At 36.9% G+C, this 22,946-nt stretch overlaps 1 protein-coding gene across 5 annotated transcripts in view; it reads left to right on the top strand.

Moving 5' to 3' along the window:
- FBXO38 (F-box protein 38) overlaps window positions 1-22,946 on the top strand; it is a 117,798-nt gene that overhangs the window by 27,578 nt on the left and 67,274 nt on the right. For 4 of the 5 annotated variants that reach the window (XR_006354898.1, XM_043986157.1, XM_043986159.1 and 1 more), the window contains 2 exons: window positions 7,441-7,574; window positions 18,322-18,485. Coding sequence is in view for 4 of the 5 variants with exons in the window: in XM_043986157.1 (XP_043842092.1) it covers window positions 7,441-7,574; window positions 18,322-18,485 (298 nt within the window). In the remaining variant the exon portion in view is untranslated. The remainder of the gene's footprint in view (window positions 1-7,440; window positions 7,575-18,321; window positions 18,486-22,946) is intronic. The other variant, XM_043986158.1, reaches the window with a different exon arrangement.

Below are 22,946 nucleotides of genomic sequence, written 5' to 3'. Positions count from 1 at the left end.
CAGAGGGGAATGAAGGAAAGAAAAGCCAGAGTTGGAAAGGGTGGCCAGGGTGGCTTCATCATTAGAAGGGATTCAGGTCTCGGTGAGAGACAGAAGGTGGAAGGAGTGAGAAAGGAAAAGATTGAAAATTAAAGCAAGTTTGTTGCCTATGGAGCAGGCAATTCCAGAGGACAAGTGAAAGGGTTGGTTGGCTTTGGGGTGGGTATTGTTGGGGCAAGGATTGAGGAGAGTGAGAATAAGAAATCAGGTGAAGGGGAATAGGGTTTGAATGATGATTTAAAACTACTGGGATGGAGGGGGTATGACTAGTGGGGAGTTGAAGAAAATTTTTAGAAAAATTACCAATGTCGATAGTATTATGACCTCAGAGTAGTCTTTTCAGAGTCTTGGGCAGTTCAGACAAGAAAGCAAGAACTTGGAGAAGGAATGGTGATATTTTTCTTACCCCCAAGGCAGGAGATCAGGCTGGAAACTTGATGGAATGATGCCCTCTCCCCATATATATCAATTATGACAGTGCTTCGTTCATTAAGTATTTGATTGACTTCGTTTTTTTGAATTGTGACTGAAGCAGGGAAAGAGGAAAGGCCTCAGTAGCAACTTGAAACGTAGAATAAAACTGAGTCTGTGGCCATTCACCTTGTCATTGTTTGGCTCCCTCTAGTGTATTTGCTTGCCAACTGTGACCTGCTTGTTTTTTGCTGCCCTAGATAGACGAGGGGTTCAGCTGTGATTACTGATTGAGACAGTTACACATGGAAAACGTAACCTTTGGACATTCTGGTGAGCTAGTAACAAAAAATATACAAATGAAGGTAACTCAGAGCCACCACATACCAGTGTGCCTCTTCTAATTTCTCATTGCAGTATTTTTCACCCTGCTGAGCAGAATTACTTTCCATTTTGGATAGCAACAATAGGTTACTGTTTTTGAAGCCTCACAGTCTGTCCTTATATTCCATAGGGTTCTTTTGCATCATTGGATCAACACCTAACATTTCCTAGAACCTGCATTTGTGTACTTACCAGTACCTTGTCCCCAAAGTACCAGAGTCCCTACTGTTGGAAAAGGAATGATAGTTGGAAAGTGTTCACATTTGTATAAATTAGACATAAAGGACCCCTTAGGAGATGGGTAGTTCAATAGTCACATAAGGGAAGCCAATGTATATTTGAAGGCAGTAGGGAAGGTGTATGTAGAGAAATAATGAAAAAAAGCAAAGGGTAGAGTGAAAATGAGAAAGATAGGTGTCTTATAGGAACAAGAACCTTAAAGTGGTAGTATCTCTACTATGTGGTAGAAAAGAGAAACTTAAGATAGGTGTAAGAGTATAAGATTAAGATGCGGGTAGATGAAGCTTCAAGTTAGGAAATGTTTTTGAGTGCCTACTATGTGTAAGGTCCTGTGCTAGAGGATACAAAAAGCAATGTAGCATGAGTTCTGCTTTTGAGGGGAAGGGGTTAAAGGGTGCAGGAGGATACAAGGCATAATATGTTACTTTCAAAGGTCAGCTCTAGACAAAGTGGTAGGAGAAATTTGAAGGTAAGAGTAAGACTCTGTGTGTGTGTGTGTGTGTGTGTGTGTGTGTGTGTGTGTGTGTGTGTGTACACATTTGTACATTCATGTATGCTTGTGTGAATGCTTAGTATGTTCTTCGAGGGGGAGAGGACAGGACTACAAGGTCAACATGCACTAATTAGGCCTTGAAGAAACGGCAAGGGACCTCAACAAGTAGAATCTGAATCGGAAGGGGTCTTTTCCCTTGTCCTTTCCATTCATGGGGCATAGTCTAAACAAAAGCATAGAGACTGGAGAAAGTAGGATATAAATGGGAACCAGAGAGTAGTCTACTTTGAAACAGAATATATGAAGAGGAAAGTCATATGAAGCAGAAAATCAAGTTGGAGCCACATTGTGAAATGCTGAGAATGCCAAGAACAGGAATTTACATATGATGTGGGTATTAGGCAGCCATTGAATGTTTTTGAGTGGAGAACTCTCATTGTCAGAACAGTACATTAAGAAAATTGCTGAGGTGCTATTGTGAAAGATAAATAGGAGAGAGGAAGACTAGTTAGGAGACTGTTAGAATAGTCTGGACAAGAAGGGAAGGCCTTAGTGGATTTCCATTCACTGGAGGTTTTGAAACAAAGGCTGAATGAATGACCACTGGTTGAAATATGGTGGAAATTCTTTTTCAGATACAGGTGAGAGTAGATACCCCTAAGGTCCCTTCAATCCCTGAGAGGCTGTGTTGACTCCGAGTTTATACTTTTTCCAATCGGCCATTCCATGACTAGGTTTTTATAGCATTTGAAGAAGTCAGGAGTAAGACTATGGTTGATATTACAATATAAGATTTTCAATGTTGATTTACAATGCATTAAGAGATGTAAATAGTAGCCATTGCAATTCAGCAACAATGTAAAGAGTGGTTTGGACTTTGGATGTGTGGGGCAGCATACATTTGGGTTAGAAGAGGCTTCCAGTAAAATTGGATTAAATATTAGTTGGCTATTGAACATTCAAATTGGGGCATAGATGGCATGCTTATCAAATTTATGAATGAGACATATCTTGGAGGGATAGCTAACATGTGGGCTAGAAAAATGGCCTAAATTTAATAAACTTGAATGTTTCTCCACTTGGGTTAATAAAAAGCAGCTGTACAAGTACAAAGTGGAAAGTGTGGCTGGACAGCATCTCATATAAAAGGTTTAGGGGACTATAAGTTCAATGTGAATTGCTAGTATTACTTAATAACCTAAGAGAGCTAGAATCATTGATTGCCATTAATAGATGCAGTGGAGATTATAGGACTTGTCTTCTGTCTTGACTGTCTTGATCAGAACACATGTAGAGATCAGTCAAATCAACAAGCCTTCAGAAACAGCAACATACTATGTGTCTGGCACTGTGTTAAGTGCTGGAGATAAAAAGAAAAGCAGAAACACTTCCTACCCTCAAGGAACAGGAATTCAGATGGGGGCAACAACATGTAAATAACAAGGTAAATCTCAAGTTGAATACAGAGCTGGTGGAATGTTAACTCGGGGGAAGGCAGTCACAGGTGGGAGAGACTGAGAAAGGCTCCCTGCAGATAGTGAGATTTTTGCTGAGCCTTGAAGAAAGTCAAGGCAGCTTAGAGGCAGAACTGAGGTGGATGGAAGCATTCAATGCATGGAGACACCTAGTACAGAAGCACGGGGATGAGAGATGCAGTGTCATATGTAAGGAATGTCAGAAAATAAGCCAGTGTAGCTGGATCATAGAGCTTGTGGAGAGGAAGAAAGTGTAAGAAAACTGGAAAGGTAGGAAGGAGCCATGTTATGAAGAGCTTTAAGTGCCAAACAGAAACATTTTATTACCCTGAGGAGATAGGGAACCACTGGAGCTTAATAAGGGGTAGGAAAGGTGGGGGAGGAAGGTTTGAAATAGTTGGTTTTACAAAATCACTTTAGCAGCTGAGTGGAGAATGGATTGGAGTTGAGAGACTTGAGTCAGGGAAATCAGAGTGTAGGTGAGGATGAAGAGAACTTGTACAAGAGTTGTGGCTCTGTGAGTGGAGAGAAGGGGATGTATTTGAGAATTAAGGAGTGATTGTGAGTGATGAGTCAAGGATTACACTGAGGCTGCAGGCCTGGGTTACCAGGAATATGGTAGTCTATTTAACAGTAATATAGAAGTTCAAAAGATGGGAGAGAGGGCTGAACATAATAAGTTTTGAGATGCCTGCAGGACTTCTAGTTTGAGATGTCAAAATGTAATTAATGGTATAGGACTGTAACTCAGGAGAGAGACTAAGGATGGATATGTAGATCTGGGAGTCATCTCCAGATGATTTAATCCATGGGAGCTAATGAGGTCACCAAGTAAAATAGTATAGAGTGAAAAGAAAAGAGGGCTCATAGCAGAGCCTTGGTGAATACCCACAGTTGATATGGCATGTATGAAGAACTACCAAGTAAGACCAAGGAATAGCTTAAACAGGTAGAAGGAGAACCAACAGAGAACAGTGTCAGGATAATCCAGAGAGGGAAAAATTTCTAGGAAAGAGGAGATTGGCATTGTTAAATGCTGTAGAGAGGTCAAGGACAGGATATGGTGTGGTCATTTGACAATTAATTGATCATTGGTAACTTTAGAAAAAGCATTTTCAGTTTGTGTTCATATTGTGTTTAGGTCTGCACGCCACATTTTAGGAACCAGTGATTAAACTAGAGAATGTCCAGAGAAGGGCAGCCACAGTGGTGTGGAAACACCATACAAAGGTTATTTTAAAAGAAGTAGTGATTTAAACTGGAAAAGATATGATAGGGTGAACATTTTGGTCTTTCAGTATTCGAAAAGTATTGTGTTAGAGGAGTAAGAATTGTTCTCTTTGACCTCAGAGGACAGTTACAGAGAAGTAGTTTGTTTGTTTGTTTGTTTGTTTGTTTGTTCCTTTCTTTCTTTCTTTCTTTCTTTCTTTCTTTCTTTCTTTCTTTCTTTCTTTCTTTCTTTCTTTCTTTCCTTCCTTCCTTCCTTCCTTCCTTCCTTCCTTCCTTCCTTCCTTCCTTCCTTCCTTCCTTCCTTCCTTCCTTCCTTCCTTCATTTCTTTCTTTCGTTTTGTTTTTTGGTGATGCAAATGAGGGTTAAGTGACTTGTCCAGGGTCACACAGCTAGTAAGTGTGAGAAGTAATTTTCAACTGAATATGAGATAAGGCTTCCTTGCGATTAGAGATGCCTAAAAGTAGAATGGGCTTCCTCAGGAAGTAGTGATTTCCCTATCACTGGAAGTCTTCAGGAAGAGCTTTGGTGAATATTGAGATTGTAGAGGAGACTCTTACTCAGTTTAAGCTAGACTGATCTCTGAGATCCGATTAATTCTAGGATTCTGTAATTCCATGCACTTGCATAAATGAATTGCTGCCTGATCTTGAGTGAGTCTTATAGGATTTAAGAGTTGATTTGGACCCTGAGATCATTTAGTCTGGTCTGTTCAGTTATCAGAGGAAAGGACTGAGGACAGAGAAATGACATGATGCAAGTAAGGTCACTCTGTAAGTCATGAACCTATATCTTAACTTGGCTTGCCTCCAGATCCATCTTGGTGCCCATGTTGCTTTGTCATTTCACCTCTCTGTCTCTGTGAATTGAGGGGTTATGTACTAAATAATCCCTAAAATATGATTCTGATTCACTAGAAAGTGGTAATAAATAAGAGCTCCCTTCTTATTATAGAAGGTAAAACACATTGGTAGAAGTAAAGAAGACCCATGAACTAGACAGCATAGTGAACCCAATGTGCTCAACAACATTTTCATGTTCTCAAAATTTGGCATTCAAGTTTTATACTTTTACTGTAAGGGAGTTGTTGGCTTCCTTTTATTAAACTGTATCCAAACCCCTGCTTTGTCTTGAAGAAACCAAATCTATACTGGATCGCTTGTGCTAATTGCGTTTAATGTGTTTGATCTTCCTTTTAAGCTGATGGACTTGATTCATATTCCTTCACATTGTGTCTTTGAGGAGAAAAAGAAGAGATTGTTTTTTCTTGGGGAGTTTGGTTGTAAATATAAAGCTATTTTACTTTTTTTGGTACTGGGCTAGCATGCAATATCAGGGAATAGAATATTATTTATAGACACATGGTGGACAAAAATAAATTTGTAATCTCCCAGATTTGGGGGGGGTGGGCAATGAGGGTTAAATGACTTGTTCAGGGTCACACAGCTAGTAAGTGTCATATTTTATTTTAGAAAATTAAGCTCCCTTGCTTTAGCCCTATAACCTATCCTGTCTCTAAACCTTTTCTCTTGCTTTCATCTTCCCAAAGTGCTCCCTTCCTCCCTCTCCCATCCACCCATTCTTCATTCTGTGTCGTTTCAAATTATATGGGGGTGCCTGTCTTTGTCCTAAGTTTTACAGAACTTATCTGGGGTTTCTAATATATTGCTACTTATAAATTAGAGGCTATAGCACCAGTCTTTGGCATTAAGCATTTATTAAAGCATATTAAATGTTAGTAAAGAGAGAGAGCACATTGCTCAGAATTAGAATTCAGAAGCCCTACATACCTAGATAGAAAAGAGAGAGAGAGAGAACGTGAGCGCATGCATGCAAGGGCTACATGGCTGCCTCCTCCAGTGTTCCAGGCCCAAAGAGCACGTGAGAGAGTGTAAGCTCCCTGCTGTCTAGAGGAGAGGTGGCCCTTACACACTGCTCAGAGCTAATTGGCTAGTATCATCCAAATCTATTCGTTTACTGAACTTAAGATTGGTCCATATTAAAATGAGCAGTGCATGCTGAGGTCAGAGTCCAGAGGACAGACCCTCTGAGGGGAAAGGCTTTCAAGTAGGTGTGGTTTTAATCTCTATTGTGTCTCCAACTTTACTGACTCTGGGCTGACTCTGAAACAGATCAGGCAAGGCTCCTGATGGGGGGCCTCTGGGACCCCCCAAACCAATTATTTTCTAACAATTCCACTTCCATTTATTAAAGTCTTTCCATCCTCCCCCCCGGCCCCCCCATCCGACTAAACCCCCTTTCTTCATGGAATTTTCCTTGACATAACTTGTACCTAATCAAGTATGCTTATCTTCACACATTGCAAAGCACTTTGCTTGGACCTTTTATTTTTAATTATCTTAAAAACCTTTGCTTTATAGGTTTTTGTATATGGCTTTCCCACTAATTATTGTGAACTTTTTGAAAGCAGGGCCTATATGTCATATCTATCTTTGTCTCCCCAGCAACTAGCACAGCACCATTGGTATAGCAGATGCTTAATAAGTATTTGTTGGATTGAACTTAAAATTATACTTTCAATTTTTGTTATCAAAATGCTTTTTTTTTTCTTTTTGTAGAACTGCCACTGCCATCATCACAAAAATCCGATGTAAAGATAGTTAAAATTTCAATTGTGAAAGCTCCTTGTATCATTATGGAATAAGATTTAGAGAGAAGCAGTAACTGAGAATACAGGCAAGAACAAGATTATTAGATAGTTTCTTATCAGAAGTTATAAATCTATATCCATAGTTTAAATATAAATCTCAATCTAAATTCTTATGTAACCAAACCAAAGATTAGTTTATTGTTATTTTAATAGAGTCATGTTTTAGTAGGAAACATATAAAGTATGGGCTGTAATCTAAGACTACATTTATGAGAGAACTCACCTTATTGATTGGGAAGCCATCATTTAGGCATCACTGGGTGGCAGCCCCTCAAATTTATATACATAGTAGTAAGGAGGAAATAAGCCCATGTGTTAGGCATATAAATCCAAGCCTATAATCTAACAACAAACATGAGGCATCTATGTTTGATACAGGTCCTACATGGGTTTTTGGATTCGTTTAATTAAAGAAGGGAGAAAAGGATAAAAATGTAACCCATTAATGAATGGAAATACTTAATCACTTGATAAATATGAGTTTCTTTCTCTCACAAAGGTACCTCCCTCTGCAGGATATCATGTGTATGGAATGCCTCTCCCGGAAGCTGAAGGAGGCAGTGACCCTGTATTTGAGAGTAGTGAAGATTGTAGATCTCTGTGCAGGCCGCTGGTGGGAATATATGCCAACTGGTAAGTGATGAAGTTATTAGCTAAAATATAGTTGGCTCTCTTTCTATGATATTAGTATTGTGGGGAAGATAGTATTTGTTAGAAAAACATTGCTATTTTAGTAGGACATATACTAGAAGCATGATCTGACTTGCTGTGTAATTGATTCAGTAGTATGAGATGTTTGAAATAAATCAAGTTTGCAGTTTTAATGTAATGCTTTAATCTATTCTGAAGTAAGCAGCTCCATATAATTGTGCCAGAAGTAGACAACTTTATAGGCAAACAACTAAGAATTTTCACTAAGGAGTAGAAGTTGCAGGGTCAAAGTTAAACTTGATATTAGGAAAAATTTCTTAACAGTGAGCTTCCCTCAGAATGTAATGAACTTCATTGGAATATTGCAAGTTCACCCTCACTTGAGATCTTCGGACAAAAGCTGAATGACCCCTTGTCACAGGGATGTTGTACTTCAATTCTCTAAGCCTTAGTTTCTGCCCCTGTGATACAGCTATTTGAATAACATATATGGTGATTATAAAAATAAACTACTTAGCAATCTATAAAATACTACATAAAATGAATTATTATCATTCTACATATTGCATTTTTTCCTTATGTAGTATTTTTTCTCCAAATACAATTAAAAACAGTTTGCTTTTAAATTTCATATTGTCTTCTATTTTTTCATTCTTTTGATTTTGTTTTATTGTTTCTTGATTTCTCAAAAAGTCATTAGCTTCCACTTGCTCAGTTCTAATTTTTAAGGAGTTATTTTCTTCAGTGAGCTTTTGTATCTCTTTTTCCATTTGGCTAATTATGCTTTTCAAGGCATTCTTCTTCTCATTGCCTTTTTGAACCTCTTCTACCATTTGGAGTAGTCTGTTTTTTATGGTGTTATTTTCTTCAGCACTTTGAGTTTCAACTTCTCTTCTTTCCTCCCTCCCCACCCCCATTAAAAAGGCAAGCAATTTGATATAGATTATGCATGTATAGTCATGTAAGACATTTCCATATTAGTCACGTTGTGAAAGAAAACAGGCCAAAAGTATCCTTTAATCTGTATTCCAACAGTATCAATCCTTTCTCTGGGGATGGATAGCATTTTTTATTATAACTCCTTCAGAGTTGTACTGGATCATTGTATTGCTGAGAATAGCTAAGTCATTCACAGCTGATCACTTTACAACATCGCTGTTACTTTGCACATTTCATTTTGCATCAGCTCTTTTAAATCTTTCCAGTTTTTCCTGAGAGCATTTTCCTTATCTCATATCTCATAAGACAATAGTATTCCATCATAATCACATAGCACAGTTTGTTTAGTCATTCTCCAATTGATGGGCATTTCCTCAGTTTCCATTTCTTTGCTACCAGAAAAGAGCTGCTATAAGTATTTTTTTGTACAAATAGATCCTTTTTCCTTTTTGTTTTTTTTTTTTTAATTTCTTTTTGGATATAGACCTAGTAGTGGTATTGCTAGGTCAAATGGTATGCATGGTTTTATAGCCCTCTGGGCATACTTCCAAATTCTACAGAAAAGCTTCTTAAACTGTGGGGTCATGTAACTGAATGTGGGATCATAAAAATTTGGCAACAGTGAAAATCATGTGTACCTTTTTTATATATCTGTATACCTGGAGTGACATAAAAATTTCTCATTTGAAAAGGAGTTGCACATGGAAAAAGTTTAAGAAACCCTGCTCTATAGAAGGGTTGAATCAGTTTACTACTCCACCAACAGTGCATTAATGTCTCATTTTCCCCACATCCCCTCCAATATTTATCATTTTTCTCTTCTGTCCTATTAGCCAATCTAATAGGTATTAGGTAGTATCTCAGAATTGTTTTGATTTGCATCTCTCCAGTCAATAGTTAGAGCATTTTTCATATGGCTATAGATAGCTTTGATTGCTTCATCTGAAAATTGTTCATATATTTTGATTATTATTTATCAATTGGCAAATGGCTCTTATTTTTATCAGTTTGACTTAATTCTCTATATGTTTGAGAAATGAAGCCTTTATCAGAGAAACTTGCTTCAAAAATTTTTTTCACAGCTGTGACTCCTAATTATATTCCCCCCCCACCCCCCCCCCATCCCTATTTCCTCCCCCTCATCCTCCTGGTTTATTCTGTCCTCTCTCCCCTTTTACCCTGTCCCTCCTCAAAAGTGCTTTGCTTCTGAATATCCCTTCCTCAATCTGCCCTCCCTTTTCTTATCCCCTACCATGTCCTGTAGGGTAAGATAGATTTGTATACCCAGTTGAATGTGTATGCTATTCCCTCTGAGCCACTAATGATGAGAGTAAGGTTCACTAACTCCCCCCGCCCCAATCCCTCATCTTCACCTCCACTGTAAAAGCTTTTTCTTGCCTCTTTTTTGTGAGATAGCTCATTCTGCCTCTCCTTTTCCCTTTCTCCCAGTATATTCCTCCCTCATCCCTTCATTTTATTTTTTAGATATTATCCCTTCATATTCAGCTCATACCCATGCCCTCTGTCTATATATACTCCTTCTGAGCACCCTGATAATTAGCAAGTACTTATGAGTTACAAGTATCATTTTCCCATGTAGGAATATAAACAGTTTAACATTATTAAATCCCTCATGATTTCCTTTTTTTTGTTTACCTTTTTATGCTTCTCCTCATTCTTGTATTTGAAGGTAAAATTTTCTATTTAGCTCTGGTCTTTTCAAGAGTGCATGAAAGTCCTCTATTTCATTGAATATCCAGTTTTTCCCCTAAAGGATTATACCCAGTTTTGCTGGGTAAGTGATTCTTGGTTGTAATCCTAGCTCCATTGTCCTCTGGAATATCATATTCCAAGCACACTGATCCTTTAATGTAAAATCTGCTAAATCTTGTGTTATCCTGACTGTGTCTCCATTTTACTTGAATTGTTTCTTCCTGGCTGTTTGCAGTATTTTCTCTTTGATCTGGGAACCCTGGAATTTGGCCATAATATTCTTGGGAGTTTTCATTTTGGGATCTCTTTCAGGAGGTGATTGAAGGATTCTTTCAATTTCTATTTTACCATCTGGTTCTAGAATATCATGGAAGCTTTCCTTGATAATTTCTTGAAAGATGAAGTCTAGGCTTTTTTTTTTTTTTTTTGATCATGGCTTTGAGATAGTCCAATTTTTAAAGATCTCTCCTAGCTCTATTTTTCAGGTCAGTTATTTTTCCAGTGAGATATTTCACATTATCTTCTATTTTTTTTTTGTTCTTTTGGTTTTGTTTTATTGTTTCTTGCTTTCTCAAAAAGTCATTAGCTTCCACTTGCTCAATTCTAATTTTTAAGGAATTATTTTCTTCAGTAAGCTTTTGTATCTCTTTTACTGTTTGGCTTAGTCTGGTTTTTATGGTGTTATTTTCTTCAGTATTTTATTTGTGTCTCCTTTACTACTCTGTTGATTCTTTTTTCATGATTTTCTTGCATCACTCATTTCTCTTCCCAATTTTTCCTCTACCTCTCTTAATTGATTTTCAAAGATCTTTTTAAACCCTTTCATAGCCTGAGACTAATTCATATTTTTCTTGGAGGCTTTGGATGTAGTAGCTTTGACTTTGCCATCTTTTTCCTGAGACAGCTTTGATCTTCTTTGTCACCGTAGTAACTTTCTATGGTCAGAATTTTTTTGTTTGTTCATTTTCTTAGCCTCTTTCTTTTAGCTCTTCGTTAAAGGGGGGCTCTGTTTCCAGGATGGAGGGTGTACTGTCCCAAGCTTCAGGGGTTTTGTGCTGCTGTTTCCAGAGATACTGCTAAGGACCTGTAAGTTTTCAGTTCTTCTGAGGTGATATGATCTAAGGAGAGGTGTGTTTATTACTTTGCTGGCCTGTTCTCTGGTCTGTGAGCAACTACAAGCATGCTTTTCTGCCCTGGAACTGAGGAGGGTCCTGCTCCACTGTGGTGGCTGAAAGTTCTGCTGTGCTAGTGCTCCAACTGGCCCTGGGACTCCCACCCAGGACTGTGACCTAGATCTAAGTGTGGGCGAAGCAGCAGAGTCCTGCCTCCAGTGCCAGCAAAGAGACTTCTGTAATCTCCTGGCCAACTGTTTGACGCCCCCTTTAGCATCTGGGTGCTCTGACCTCTAGAAGCTGCCACTGCCAAGTCAGTGGCTCCAGAGGCCTGCTCCTGATTTACTGGGGCCCAGTCTGTACTGGCACTGCTTTTGCCAGACTACACTCCACTCTCACTTGGCTGTCACAGACCTTTGCTGCCAATCTTCTAGTTGTTCTTGTCTAGAAAATTATTTCACCTAGTCCTGCTGCTATAGGAATTATTTTATGCATTACTTAAAGGTATTTGGAGGAGTTTGGGGGAGAGCTCATGCAAATTGCTGCCTTATCTCTACCATCTTGGCTCTGCCTCTTTACATATTGTTAATGTCTAAAACTCCCTATTTTTGTCTGTCTTTGATCCTGTCCTTTCCCATTTTAGTGTTGCTCTCAATGTATTTTCTTTATCACTTTTTAAAATCTGATATCTATTTTCTCCCAGGTATTTGAAGTCCTTCCAAAATATTCCTTCCTCAATAAGTTCTTTTCTACTTTCAGTAGTATTTACCTCATCTTATTTCTTTATTTTTTTTAGCACTTCATACTTCATTTATGTTAGCTAAGGTGGCTCACTGGATAGAGTGCCAGGCCTAGAGTCAGGAAGATTCAGCTTCCTGAATTCAAATCTGACCTCAGACATTTATAGCTGTGTGATCCTGGGCAAATTGTGCGCCTTAGTTTTTTCATCTGTAAAATGAGCTGTAGAAGGAAATGGCAAACTTTTCCAGCATCTTTGCCAAGAAACCCCAAACAGTTGGACAAAACTGAACAACAAAAAAACAGTTCAGGGCAGTTAGATGGTATAATGGATAGAGTGCTGGTCCTGGAGTTAGGAAGACTCATCTTTCTAAGTTCAAATCTAGCCTCAGACACTTATTAGCTGTGTGACCCATGATAGTCCACTTATCCTTGTTTACCTTAGTTTCCTCATCTGTAAAATGAGCTGGAGAAGGAAATGACAAAACTACTCTAGTATCTTTGCCAAGAAAACCCTAGAGTTATCAGTTGAACATGACTGAAAAATGACTGAACAACAACTTCATTTATGTACTTATACAAATTTAATTATGGTTATGTTTGTTTTTACCTATATCCTCTTATTTTCTTACTCAGATTTTGAGATAGAACAGGGACCTTTAATTTACTTTTGTGTCCTCTAAGTGCCCAGGATAACACATGGTATAAAGAGGCACTCCGCAAATATTTTTGGGTAAATAAATTATTAAGTGAATTTATGACAGCCTGATTTTTTTTCTATCTTGAAACCATAACAACTAACTCCTCACATTGCTAGATCCTTTTAAAGGTCATTTACAAGCCCTTTCCTACTTTTTCTACTTTGAAGTTATAGTATAAGTATTGGTATCATTTTGCAGAAGAAGAAACTAAGGTCAAGAGAAGGGAAATGACTTAGCCAAGGTCACCCAAGAATTTGGATAAATTTTATTAGAAAGAAATGTATATGTAAACTTGTTGTGTGACTAATCAGTAATTTTTGAAAAATCTGAATGTTTTAATGGACTTTAAACTCAATATGAGTCAATAATGTTATAGCATGCAATGAAGCCAATATACGATTAAGCTACATGAAGAAAGGCATTGTATACTGGAATAGGGAGATGACAGTTCTGCTGTGCTCTATGCTGCTTAAATTGTATCTGGAATATTATATTCAGGCCTGGGTGCTAGAGTTTAGGAAGGATATAGATTATCTAGAGAACATCCAGAGAAGATTGACTATGATAATGAAGGAACTGACAACATTTACAGATAAGACCTGTGGAATGAACAGGAATGATATTGTCATGTGGAAGAGAATAAGATGTTTTCTTTTGGTCGTAGAAGCAGGCACTAGATTGGGAACCAAAATATTTGATTAAAAATCCTGGGTTTCAGCTCTTTTTGTAGTGGCAGCAAATTGGAAATTTGAGAGGATGCCCCTTAATTGGGGAATGGCTGAATAAGTTGTGGAATATGAATGTAATGGAATACTACTGTGCTATATGAAATGATGAGCAGGCAGATTTCAGAAAAACCTGGAAAGACTTACATGAATTGATGCTAAATAATGTGAGTAGAACCTGGAGGACATTATACACAGTAACTGTGATGATCAGCTATGATAGACTTAGCTCTTTTCAGTAGTACAATGATCCAAGACAATTCCAAAAGACTCATGATGGAATATGCTCTCCATATCCAGGGAAAGAACTATGGAATCTGAATGCAGTTAGATGCATGCTATTTTTACTTTTTATTTTTTTGTTTGTTTTTTCTTTCCTTTGGTTTTTATTTTTTCTTTTGGAATGACTAATGTGGAAATAGTTTTTCTTTTTTCAATCAGTAATTTTGCGGGTTTTTTTAATCATAAAAGTATTTTATTATTTTCCAGTTAAATGCAAAGATAAGATTTTGTTTTCATAAGATTTGTAGTTCCAAATTTTTCTCCTTCCCTCCCCCCTCACCAAGATAGAAAGCAATCTGATACAGGTTATATATGTACAATCACATCAAACAGATTTCTGCATTAGTTGTGTTGTGAAAGAAGATTCAGAACACAAGGGAAAAACCTCAAAAAAGAAAAAAAAAACAGCTAAAAAGCAGAAACAGTATGGTTCAATCTTCATTCAGAATCCATAGTTCTTTTTTCTGGATGTGGAGAACATTTTCCATCATGAGTTCTTTGGAATTGTCTTGTATCATTGCACTGCTGAGAAGAGCTAAGTCTGTCACAGTTGATCTTCACACAGTGTTGCTGTTACTGTGTACATTGTTCTGGTTCTGCTCACTACACTCAGCATCAGTCCACCTAAGTCTTTCCAGGTTTTTCTGAAATCTGCCTGCTCATCATTTCTTATAGCACAATAGTATTCTATTACATTCATACACCACTACTTGTTTAGCCATTCCGCAATTGATCGGCATCCCCTCAATTTCCAATTCACTGCCACCACAAAGAGAGCTGCTATAAATATTTTTGTACATGTGGGTCTTTTTTCCTTTTTTATGATCTCTTTGTGATGCTGACCTAGTAGTGGTATTACTGGGTCAAACAATGCATTAGTGTTACAATTTTTCCACAGCTTCTCCAACATTTATTATTTTCCTTTTTTTGTCATATTAGTCAATCTGATAGGTGTGAGGTGGTACTTCAGAGTTATTTTAATTTACATTTCTCTAATCAATAGTAATTTAGATCATTTTTTCATATGGCAATAGATAATTTTGATTTCTTCATCTGAAAACTGCCTTCATATCCTTTGATCATTTCTCAATTGGGGAATGACTTGCATTCTTATAAATTTGATTTAGTTCCCTATATATTTTATGTTTTGTTTTTTCGTTTTGTTTTGTGGAGCAATGAGGGTTAAGTGACTTGCCCAGGGAAACACAGGTAGTAAGTGTCAAACGTCTGAGGCTAGATTTGAACTCAGGTCCTCTTGAATCCAAGGCTGGTGCTTTATCCATTGCACCACCTAGCTGCTCCTTAGTTCCCTATATATTTTAGAAATGAAGCCTTTATCTGAAACAGTGGCTGCAAACAATGTTTCCCAGCTTTCTGCTTTCCTTCTAATTTTGACTGCATTGCTTCTGTTTGTACAAAACCTTTTTAATTTAATGTAATCAAAATCATTTTGTATTTCATAATATTCTCAGTCTCTTGTTTGGTCATAAATTGCTCTCTATAGATCTGAAAGGTAAAGTATTCCTTTCTCTCCTCATGGTATCACCCTTTATGTATAAATCATGTACCCACTTTGACCTTATTTTGGTATATGGTATAAGATGTTGGTCTATGCTTAGTTTCTGCCATAGTGCCTTCCAATTTGGAAATATTTTAAACATGATTGTACTGTATAACATTTAAAAACAACAACCTGGCTTTCCTTCTTAATATTTGTGTAACCGATTACCTAATCTCTCTGGATCTCAGATTCCTCATCTGTAAAGTGAGGGGTGTGGACAACGTGGTTGGTAAGGTCATAATCCTGTGTTCATGTCATCTTAAGAGTAGAACACCTTGAGATGAGTCTTTTAAGTCCTATGCCCAGGGTAAGATAACACACTGGTGTTAGCATCCTATTGAAGCTTGTGGTTGGACCAAAGGAAGAAAACCTAAAAACAATGTAGAAGTAGCAATTTTAAATAAAATAGCACATACTCAATGTGAGAGCATATTCACTAAAACCAGGCATGATAATAAATGAAATATATTGATGAGGTGGTAGACGCACCAATAGAAACATAACCAAGTGGTCTTACAATTGAGCAAACTGAGATTCAAAGAGAAAAGACCGATTCAAAGAGAAAAGACCGATTCAAAGCCATGTTGGTAATAATTCTGTCTGGGACCAGACTTGGTCCTAGAGCCTCTTGCTTCAAATCCAACACTTCAGTACTTTTCCCACCATGCCATAATGCCTGAATTAGTTTCAGAACTGGAATTGGAATCCAGGTCTTTGATTCCCAAATCTAGCCTTCCTTTGAGTATATTACCAGGCTTATTTAGACTACAAGATTATTTGATCTCAAAGTTTTATTTTCCTTGCACATAGGTCCTGGTAATATAAAATTTTGTCATCTATTGCCTCATTTTAAATTCATGGAAACTAATTTTTCACTTGGCATTTGGCTAGTCTTCATTTAAACTTCAATAACTGATAAAGTTTGGTCAGCCTTTGCTTTAGAACTATCCTAGGGGAACCTAGAAACATCAGGATAGTACTAACCTCATCCATATTTTGCTCTGCAAGTTAAGAAGCCTCTGCTTAGACCCTCAATAAGTTGGATTAAGTAGCATCTTCTTATCCTTTTAGTTTACCTTTTTTTTTTTTTTTGGTGGAAATCACTACTGGGCATAGAGTCAGTAAAAATTGGGTTTTAATTCACATCCCTGTCAGTAGCTGTGTGACCCTCCAAGTATCAGTTTCCTCATCTGCCAAAAACAGATGGTAATATTTAGGCTAATTATCTCACAGGGTTATTATGAGGAAAGCTCTGTGTAAACTTTCAAAGGCTGTATACATTTGACTTTTCTCTTATCATTGTAAATGAATGATTTGTCTGAAGTGCTAATATGCAGGACTAGGAAATTTGTTGAAGAGTAGAATGTGACATGAGGTAGGGAGTTAAGACAGATGGTAGAGAATGCCTGAGAAGAAATTGTTAAGGTTAAGAGAAGTTTCCCCCAGTTTGGTTTTTTTTATTGTCTGTGTCATATCCTTCACTTCTTTAAACTCTGACTTTAGAACTTAATACTTCAAAGGTAGCATAGTCTAAGAAGAAAGGAGAAGTGACTCAAGAGGCAGAAAGTCCCTCCCATGTCATTAATTAATCTGGTAACATTGGATAAATTACTTCCCTTCTCTACAGTTTACTTGGCTCATTGGTATAATGGAGATGATAATCCTTGCCCTGCCAACAAACTGGGTTGTTGTGAGGATCAAATAAGAAAATTGATATGGACTTGACTTGAAAACTATGAAGCCATATAATGTCACATTGATAGGTTCCAGTATACTTTTCTTACAAAAACTTGGTGGAGTAATAAGCATACAAATATGATGATAATGATAATAATAATCATGTCATAACACCGTACAGGATACTTCCATAAGAATAAAAGAAGCTTATTTCTCACACATCTTCCACTGTATACATGGTGGGGTGTGTGTGTGTGTGTGTCCATGTATTCCTTTATCCTCTAAGCTGTAACTTCCCTGATGTCATTAGGTACTTTCTTCCCCAGGGCATATCAAGATCTGCTGCCTTGTGCAGTCATGAGTTAGTGTAGTTTAAAAAAAAAAAATCACCTGGTAACCAACCATATGGTGACAGGGGTGGAAGAGAGAGACAGAGAGTGTGTGTGTGTGTGTGTGTGTAGTCCTTTGTAATGCTATTTATCACTTATTTACTTCTGTTCAGCAAACATTCAGTGCCTGCTATGTGAAAATTACTATGTTCTGTGAAGACAGTAGCTCTTCCTTCTGCTTCTAGTCACCTTGTACAGTTAATTCTTTTTATTATAACAAAAAAAAAAATTAGGGTGATGGGGTATGGAAAGAATACTGGATTTAGGGCCAGAGGACATGGGTTCAAATTTGACTACTTCTTGATATGTGACATTGAGTGAGTCTTTAATGTCACTTGGCCTTATGTGTAAAATTTGAACTTTGTGACTTTTTAAATAACCCTCCAGCCCTAAAACTATGCTCCTATGAAGATTCTCCATTTCATTACATTTCTTTAGAGACTAATATAATATTAGGTGTCCTCCATAAGCTTCAAGTGTTCACACTGGGTGAGACCTAAGAGATGATCTAAATGACTTATTCTACAGTCAGAAATGGAAGCCCCGGTTGGGAAAGGAACTTACCTGGAGTCAAAGAGTAGGCTGATACTGGTTACAGTTTCCAGAAATTTTAGAATATCTCCTAATGAAGAGAAGACAGAAAATGAATATGCAATGGGAATATTATATATCAGAAAGTGGAATCCATTTTAAGATGAAGAATGTAAGCATAAAATAGGCTGAATGCATTAGAGACCTATGTAGGAGGTAGATGGATATACCCATTTTTTCTGTATTATTTCATTTCCTCAGGGAAACTTACTTCTTGTCTTCTACAGGTAGTCAAGAAATAAATATTAGAAGATAACATTCATGACTTACATATTTCTAACTTCTCATAAACTTCTCTCAGGCTTCACTGATTCCAGTTTTCTAACACTGCTCAAGAAGATGCCAGACATTGAGCAGCTCTATGGCCTTCACCCTAGATACCTTGAAAGGCGACGGGTTCGTGGCCATGAGGCCTTTAGCATTCCTGGTGTGCTGGAAGCCTTGCAGGCTTGCCCAAACTTGCTGGTAAGTATATCATCCCTAATATATCTCTGGGTATCTTTGAATAAAAAAAAGTGCTAACAAACTTCAGTATTCCTATGGAAATAATATCTGTGTTGTTAAGAGCCTCATAAGATAGTGGATATAACTGCATTCTCCTCTATAAAAATATTAAATAGGTAATTAGTTTTAGTGACCCCATGTACCATAGCACACCAGGCAGGCCCTTCTATCCTCTACTATCTCCTGACATCTGTCTAAGCTCATGAAATTAGAAACAAAGGGTTTTTTTATCTGAGAAATACTAGCATCAGAAAAGGACCACTTTTAAAATAAATAAATCCACTTAAAATAGGGAACACTGTTTCATAGTAAATAATTGAATAGTGATTTATTGTCTTGAAATTATGAAGCTATTCCTTTTGTAAATTTTTTAATTCATTTTAAACTTAAATACAAAACGAGAAACAAAAACAAAGAACATTGCCATGTACACAGCAAAACATAAGAGTGGATTCAATATAAAACAATAAATTTCCATCTCAAGAAAATCTATATAATAAATACACATTGTTTTCAAAGCTGCCCAGCTTTTCTTTGCTGACTTGTAGGTTTTCTTTGTTTTATGCTGTGCACTTTTTACTTTATTTTTTTCCCCTCCTCATCCCCCCACGCCTGCCCCCAGCCCTAAAGATATGTGTGTGTGTGTCTGCATACTTATACACAGATATCTATAAATATACATACATATATGGAAAAGACATACTATGCATATTTTCACTTGTCATCTCTTTCTCTGAAGGTGGATAGCATCTTTCTTGATAAGTCCAGTTCTGTGGTTTTTTTATATCAACCTGCTCATCATTTCCTTCACTACAGCAACATTCTAACCCCACCATATCCTCTGTAAGAGATTGTCTATTAAAATCTTTTGCCAGTTTTTGGTATTCCTTTGATTCTTAGCTACATTGGTTTTATTTATACTAGAAAATTTTAATTTAAAATTTTAGATATTGTCCATTTTATACTTCAACAATGTGTTCACCTTATAATATAGTTTAAAGTCTAGTGTTGCTGATTCTGCTTCCTTTACATCTTTCCCCCTGATTTCTTTTAAATTCCTGACCTTTTGTTCTTCTAAATGAATTCCGTTATTATTTTTTCTAACTCAGTAATAGAATTTCTTAGTAATTTAATTGATATGGCATTGGATAAATAGGTTATATAATAAATTATAAATAAAAAGAAATGATAGGTTAGATAATAGATTGAATAGATAAAATTGTCATTTAAAATTATATTGGATTTACCTACCAATGAACACTAAATATTACTTCATTTATTTAGATCTGACTTTATTTATATAAAAAGTGTTTTATGTTTATATTATATGGTTCCTGTGACTGTTTTGGAAGGTATATTCTCAAGTATTTTATAATCTATTTTAAATGGCCTAAAACAATATTGAATAATATTGCTAACACATCATGTAGTTTCCCTATTTTTCTCTTTTAAGTCTATTTTAGCTTTAACTTTGTCTAAGATCATTAATACCCCTGCTTTTTTCCATAATAAATTCTACCCCTGCCCTTTATTTAATCTTAATTTATATCATTTATCATGTTTCCTAAAAACATATTGTTGAATTCAAAATTTTAATCTGTTATCCATTTCTGTTTTATGGGTAAATTCATCCCATTCACATTCTAAGTTATAATTACTTGTATATTTTCCGCCTTCCTATTTTTCCTCACTATCCTTCTCAACCCTATTTGCCCTATCCCTCATTACTCTTCTGCTTTACTTCTACCTGCTATCTTACCTTCTTATTCCTTAACCTATCAATCCCTCCAAGAATTCCCTCCCTTATCCTCTTCCCCCTACCCTTTACCCTCTTATTTCTTTCTGGATTTAGAATACTTATATATATATATATATATATATATATGTTTTTCCCTGTTTAACCCATTCCTGGTCAGTTAAATTTCCAGCACTACCTGCCCCACCCCCACATATTTTTTCTTTAGCATCAACCCTATCATATACAGTTCAGCCTAAGCCTTTCTTTCAAACTATCCAAATAATGATGACCATCATAAAAGTACTGCTAACATTTTTCACAAATAAGGAGTAAACAATTTGAATTTATTGAGTCCCTTATAATTGGTCCTTAATGTTTACTTTATATTTCTCCTGCATCTTGTATGTTGAATTGTCCATTAACTTCTGCCATTTTTGTCACAAATACCTGAAAGTCTTTCAGGATTATACAGGGTAGGCCAAAAGTCACAAAGGGGTCTGATGTTTTGTTTTGGGTTTTTTTTTGGGGGGGTGTGAGGCAATTGGGGTTAAGTGACTTGCCCAGGGTCACACAGCTAGTAAGTGTCAAGTGTCTGAGGCTGGATTTGAACTCAGGTCCTCCTGACTCCAAGGCTGGTGCTCTTTCCACTGCGCCACCTAGCTGCCCCATGGGTCTGATATTTTAATAACTGCAAATTTCTTATTCATTATTTCACATCTCTATCTCCTATATGTACTATATATGAGGCTATGGTATCATAAGTTAAAAACAAAAAATAAAGAAGTAATTAAATATTGAAACCCCTTTGTGACTTCATGATGTTTGGCTCACTCTGTACTTAACTTTCCTGGGTAAGTTACCCTTGGTTGTAATCCCAGCTCTTTTGCTCTACAAAATATAGTATTCCAAGACTGGAGGTACTTTAACATAGTAGCTGCTAGGTCTTGTATAATCCTTAACTTGGGAGCTTTTAAACTTGGCTATAACTCATGATGGAAAATGCTCTCCACATCCAGAAAAAGAACTATGGAGTCTGAATGCAGACCAAAGCATACTATTTTCACTTTATTTTTTTTGTTTTTTGTTTTTCGTTTTGTTCTGATTGTTCTTTCACAACATGACCAATGTGGCCATATGCTTAACATGATTGTACATATATAACCTATATCAGATTTCTTGCTTTCTTGGTGGAGAAAAATTTGGAACTCAAAATATTACAGAAATGACTGTTAAAAACTCTCTTTACATGTAAGTGGAAAAAAATAATATGGGGGAAAAGAAATTTGGCTATAATATTGCTCTTGGATTCTCTTTCAGGTGGTAATTGGTAGATTTTTTTTTTCTATTTCTGCTTTTCATTCTTGTTCCAGAACTTCAGGGCAATTTTCCTTTATAATTTCTTGTAATATTGTATCAAGATTCTTTTCTTGATCATATCTTTCAGGTAGTCTGACTATTCTAAATCATTTCTCCTCAATCTGTTCTCCAGATCAGTTGTTTTTCTGATGAGATGTTTTACATTTTCTTCTCCTTTTTCATTCTTTTGTTTTTATTATTTCTTGGTGTTTTAGAATATCATTAGCTTCCCCTTGCCCAGTTCTAATTTTCAAGGAATTATTTTCTTCCTTAAATTTTTGATTCTCTATTTCAAGTTACTTGACTTTATTTTCATAATTTTCTTAATTTTCTTGGTTTGCTTTTATTTTCTAATTTTTCCTCAGTCTCTCTTATTTGACTTGTAAAGTCCTTTTTATTTTCATCCAAGAACTCTGTGCTTGGGACCATTTGACATTTCTCATTGAAAAAGGAGTGTTTTGTAGTTCCATTATCTTCCTCTGAATATGAACCCAGGTCTTCTCTATTGCCATTGTAATTATCTGTGGTTGGAGTCTTTCTCCTTTGCTTACTCATTTTTATTTTTATTTTGTTTTTAGCAATTAGTATATAATCAAGTTCTAGGCCTGAGGTATGGGGAATGATATCCCAAGCCTCAGGTCCTTCTTACTGTTATTTTCTAAGGTCTGTCCCAGAGCCCAACTCTGGACTCTCTTCTCTACTCCTAAGCCATGGCTAGGGCCCTCTGCCAAGTTGTTCTGAAAATGATCTTGCCTCCCTGCCGTCCTTCCAGTGTTTGCAAACTACAGCTGTCCACTCAGCCTTGGAACTGAAACCAGGGATTCTTCTCTCCTTCAAGTGCCCACAGCCAGCAGGGTACCCGCTCCTCTCCTACTGTATTTATCGGGTGTGTGCTAGCTCCTTCTCTCCATACCCATAGCCTGGGACTTGTCTGGTCAATACAGCTGTGCTTGGTGTCCCTCAACAGTGAAAGGTTCTTTAATCTTCTCCTGCTCAGGTATCAGATCCCCACACCATCAATGAGATGAAAGTTTCTAAGGCTGAGACTGCCTCCCAATTCCCACTGCCCTCACTTAGTCAACCTGGAGGTATTGGCACTTCACTCAGGTTGAACCTCCTCGCTGGAGGTCAGGTCTTTCTTGGGGTATTCTCAGGAGGACAAGTGCTTTACCCCAGCTTTTGTTTATTTCTGCTGTTCTGCATTTCCTCCGAGTCAGTATTCTTTTTTCTGGAGGAAATTTGAAGTGCCAAAAGTTTTCTGACTTATTCTGCCATCTTCCCAGAATCGTCCCAATATTTTTTTCATATTAACAGAATTCAGGTTCATA

The sequence above is a fragment of the Dromiciops gliroides genome, chromosome 2, assembly GCF_019393635.1.
Source record: "Dromiciops gliroides isolate mDroGli1 chromosome 2, mDroGli1.pri, whole genome shotgun sequence".
Lineage (NCBI taxonomy): Eukaryota > Metazoa > Chordata > Mammalia > Microbiotheria > Microbiotheriidae > Dromiciops > Dromiciops gliroides.
The sequence above is the reverse complement of the archived record's forward strand: the minus strand, read 5'-3'. Positions and strand labels throughout refer to the sequence as shown.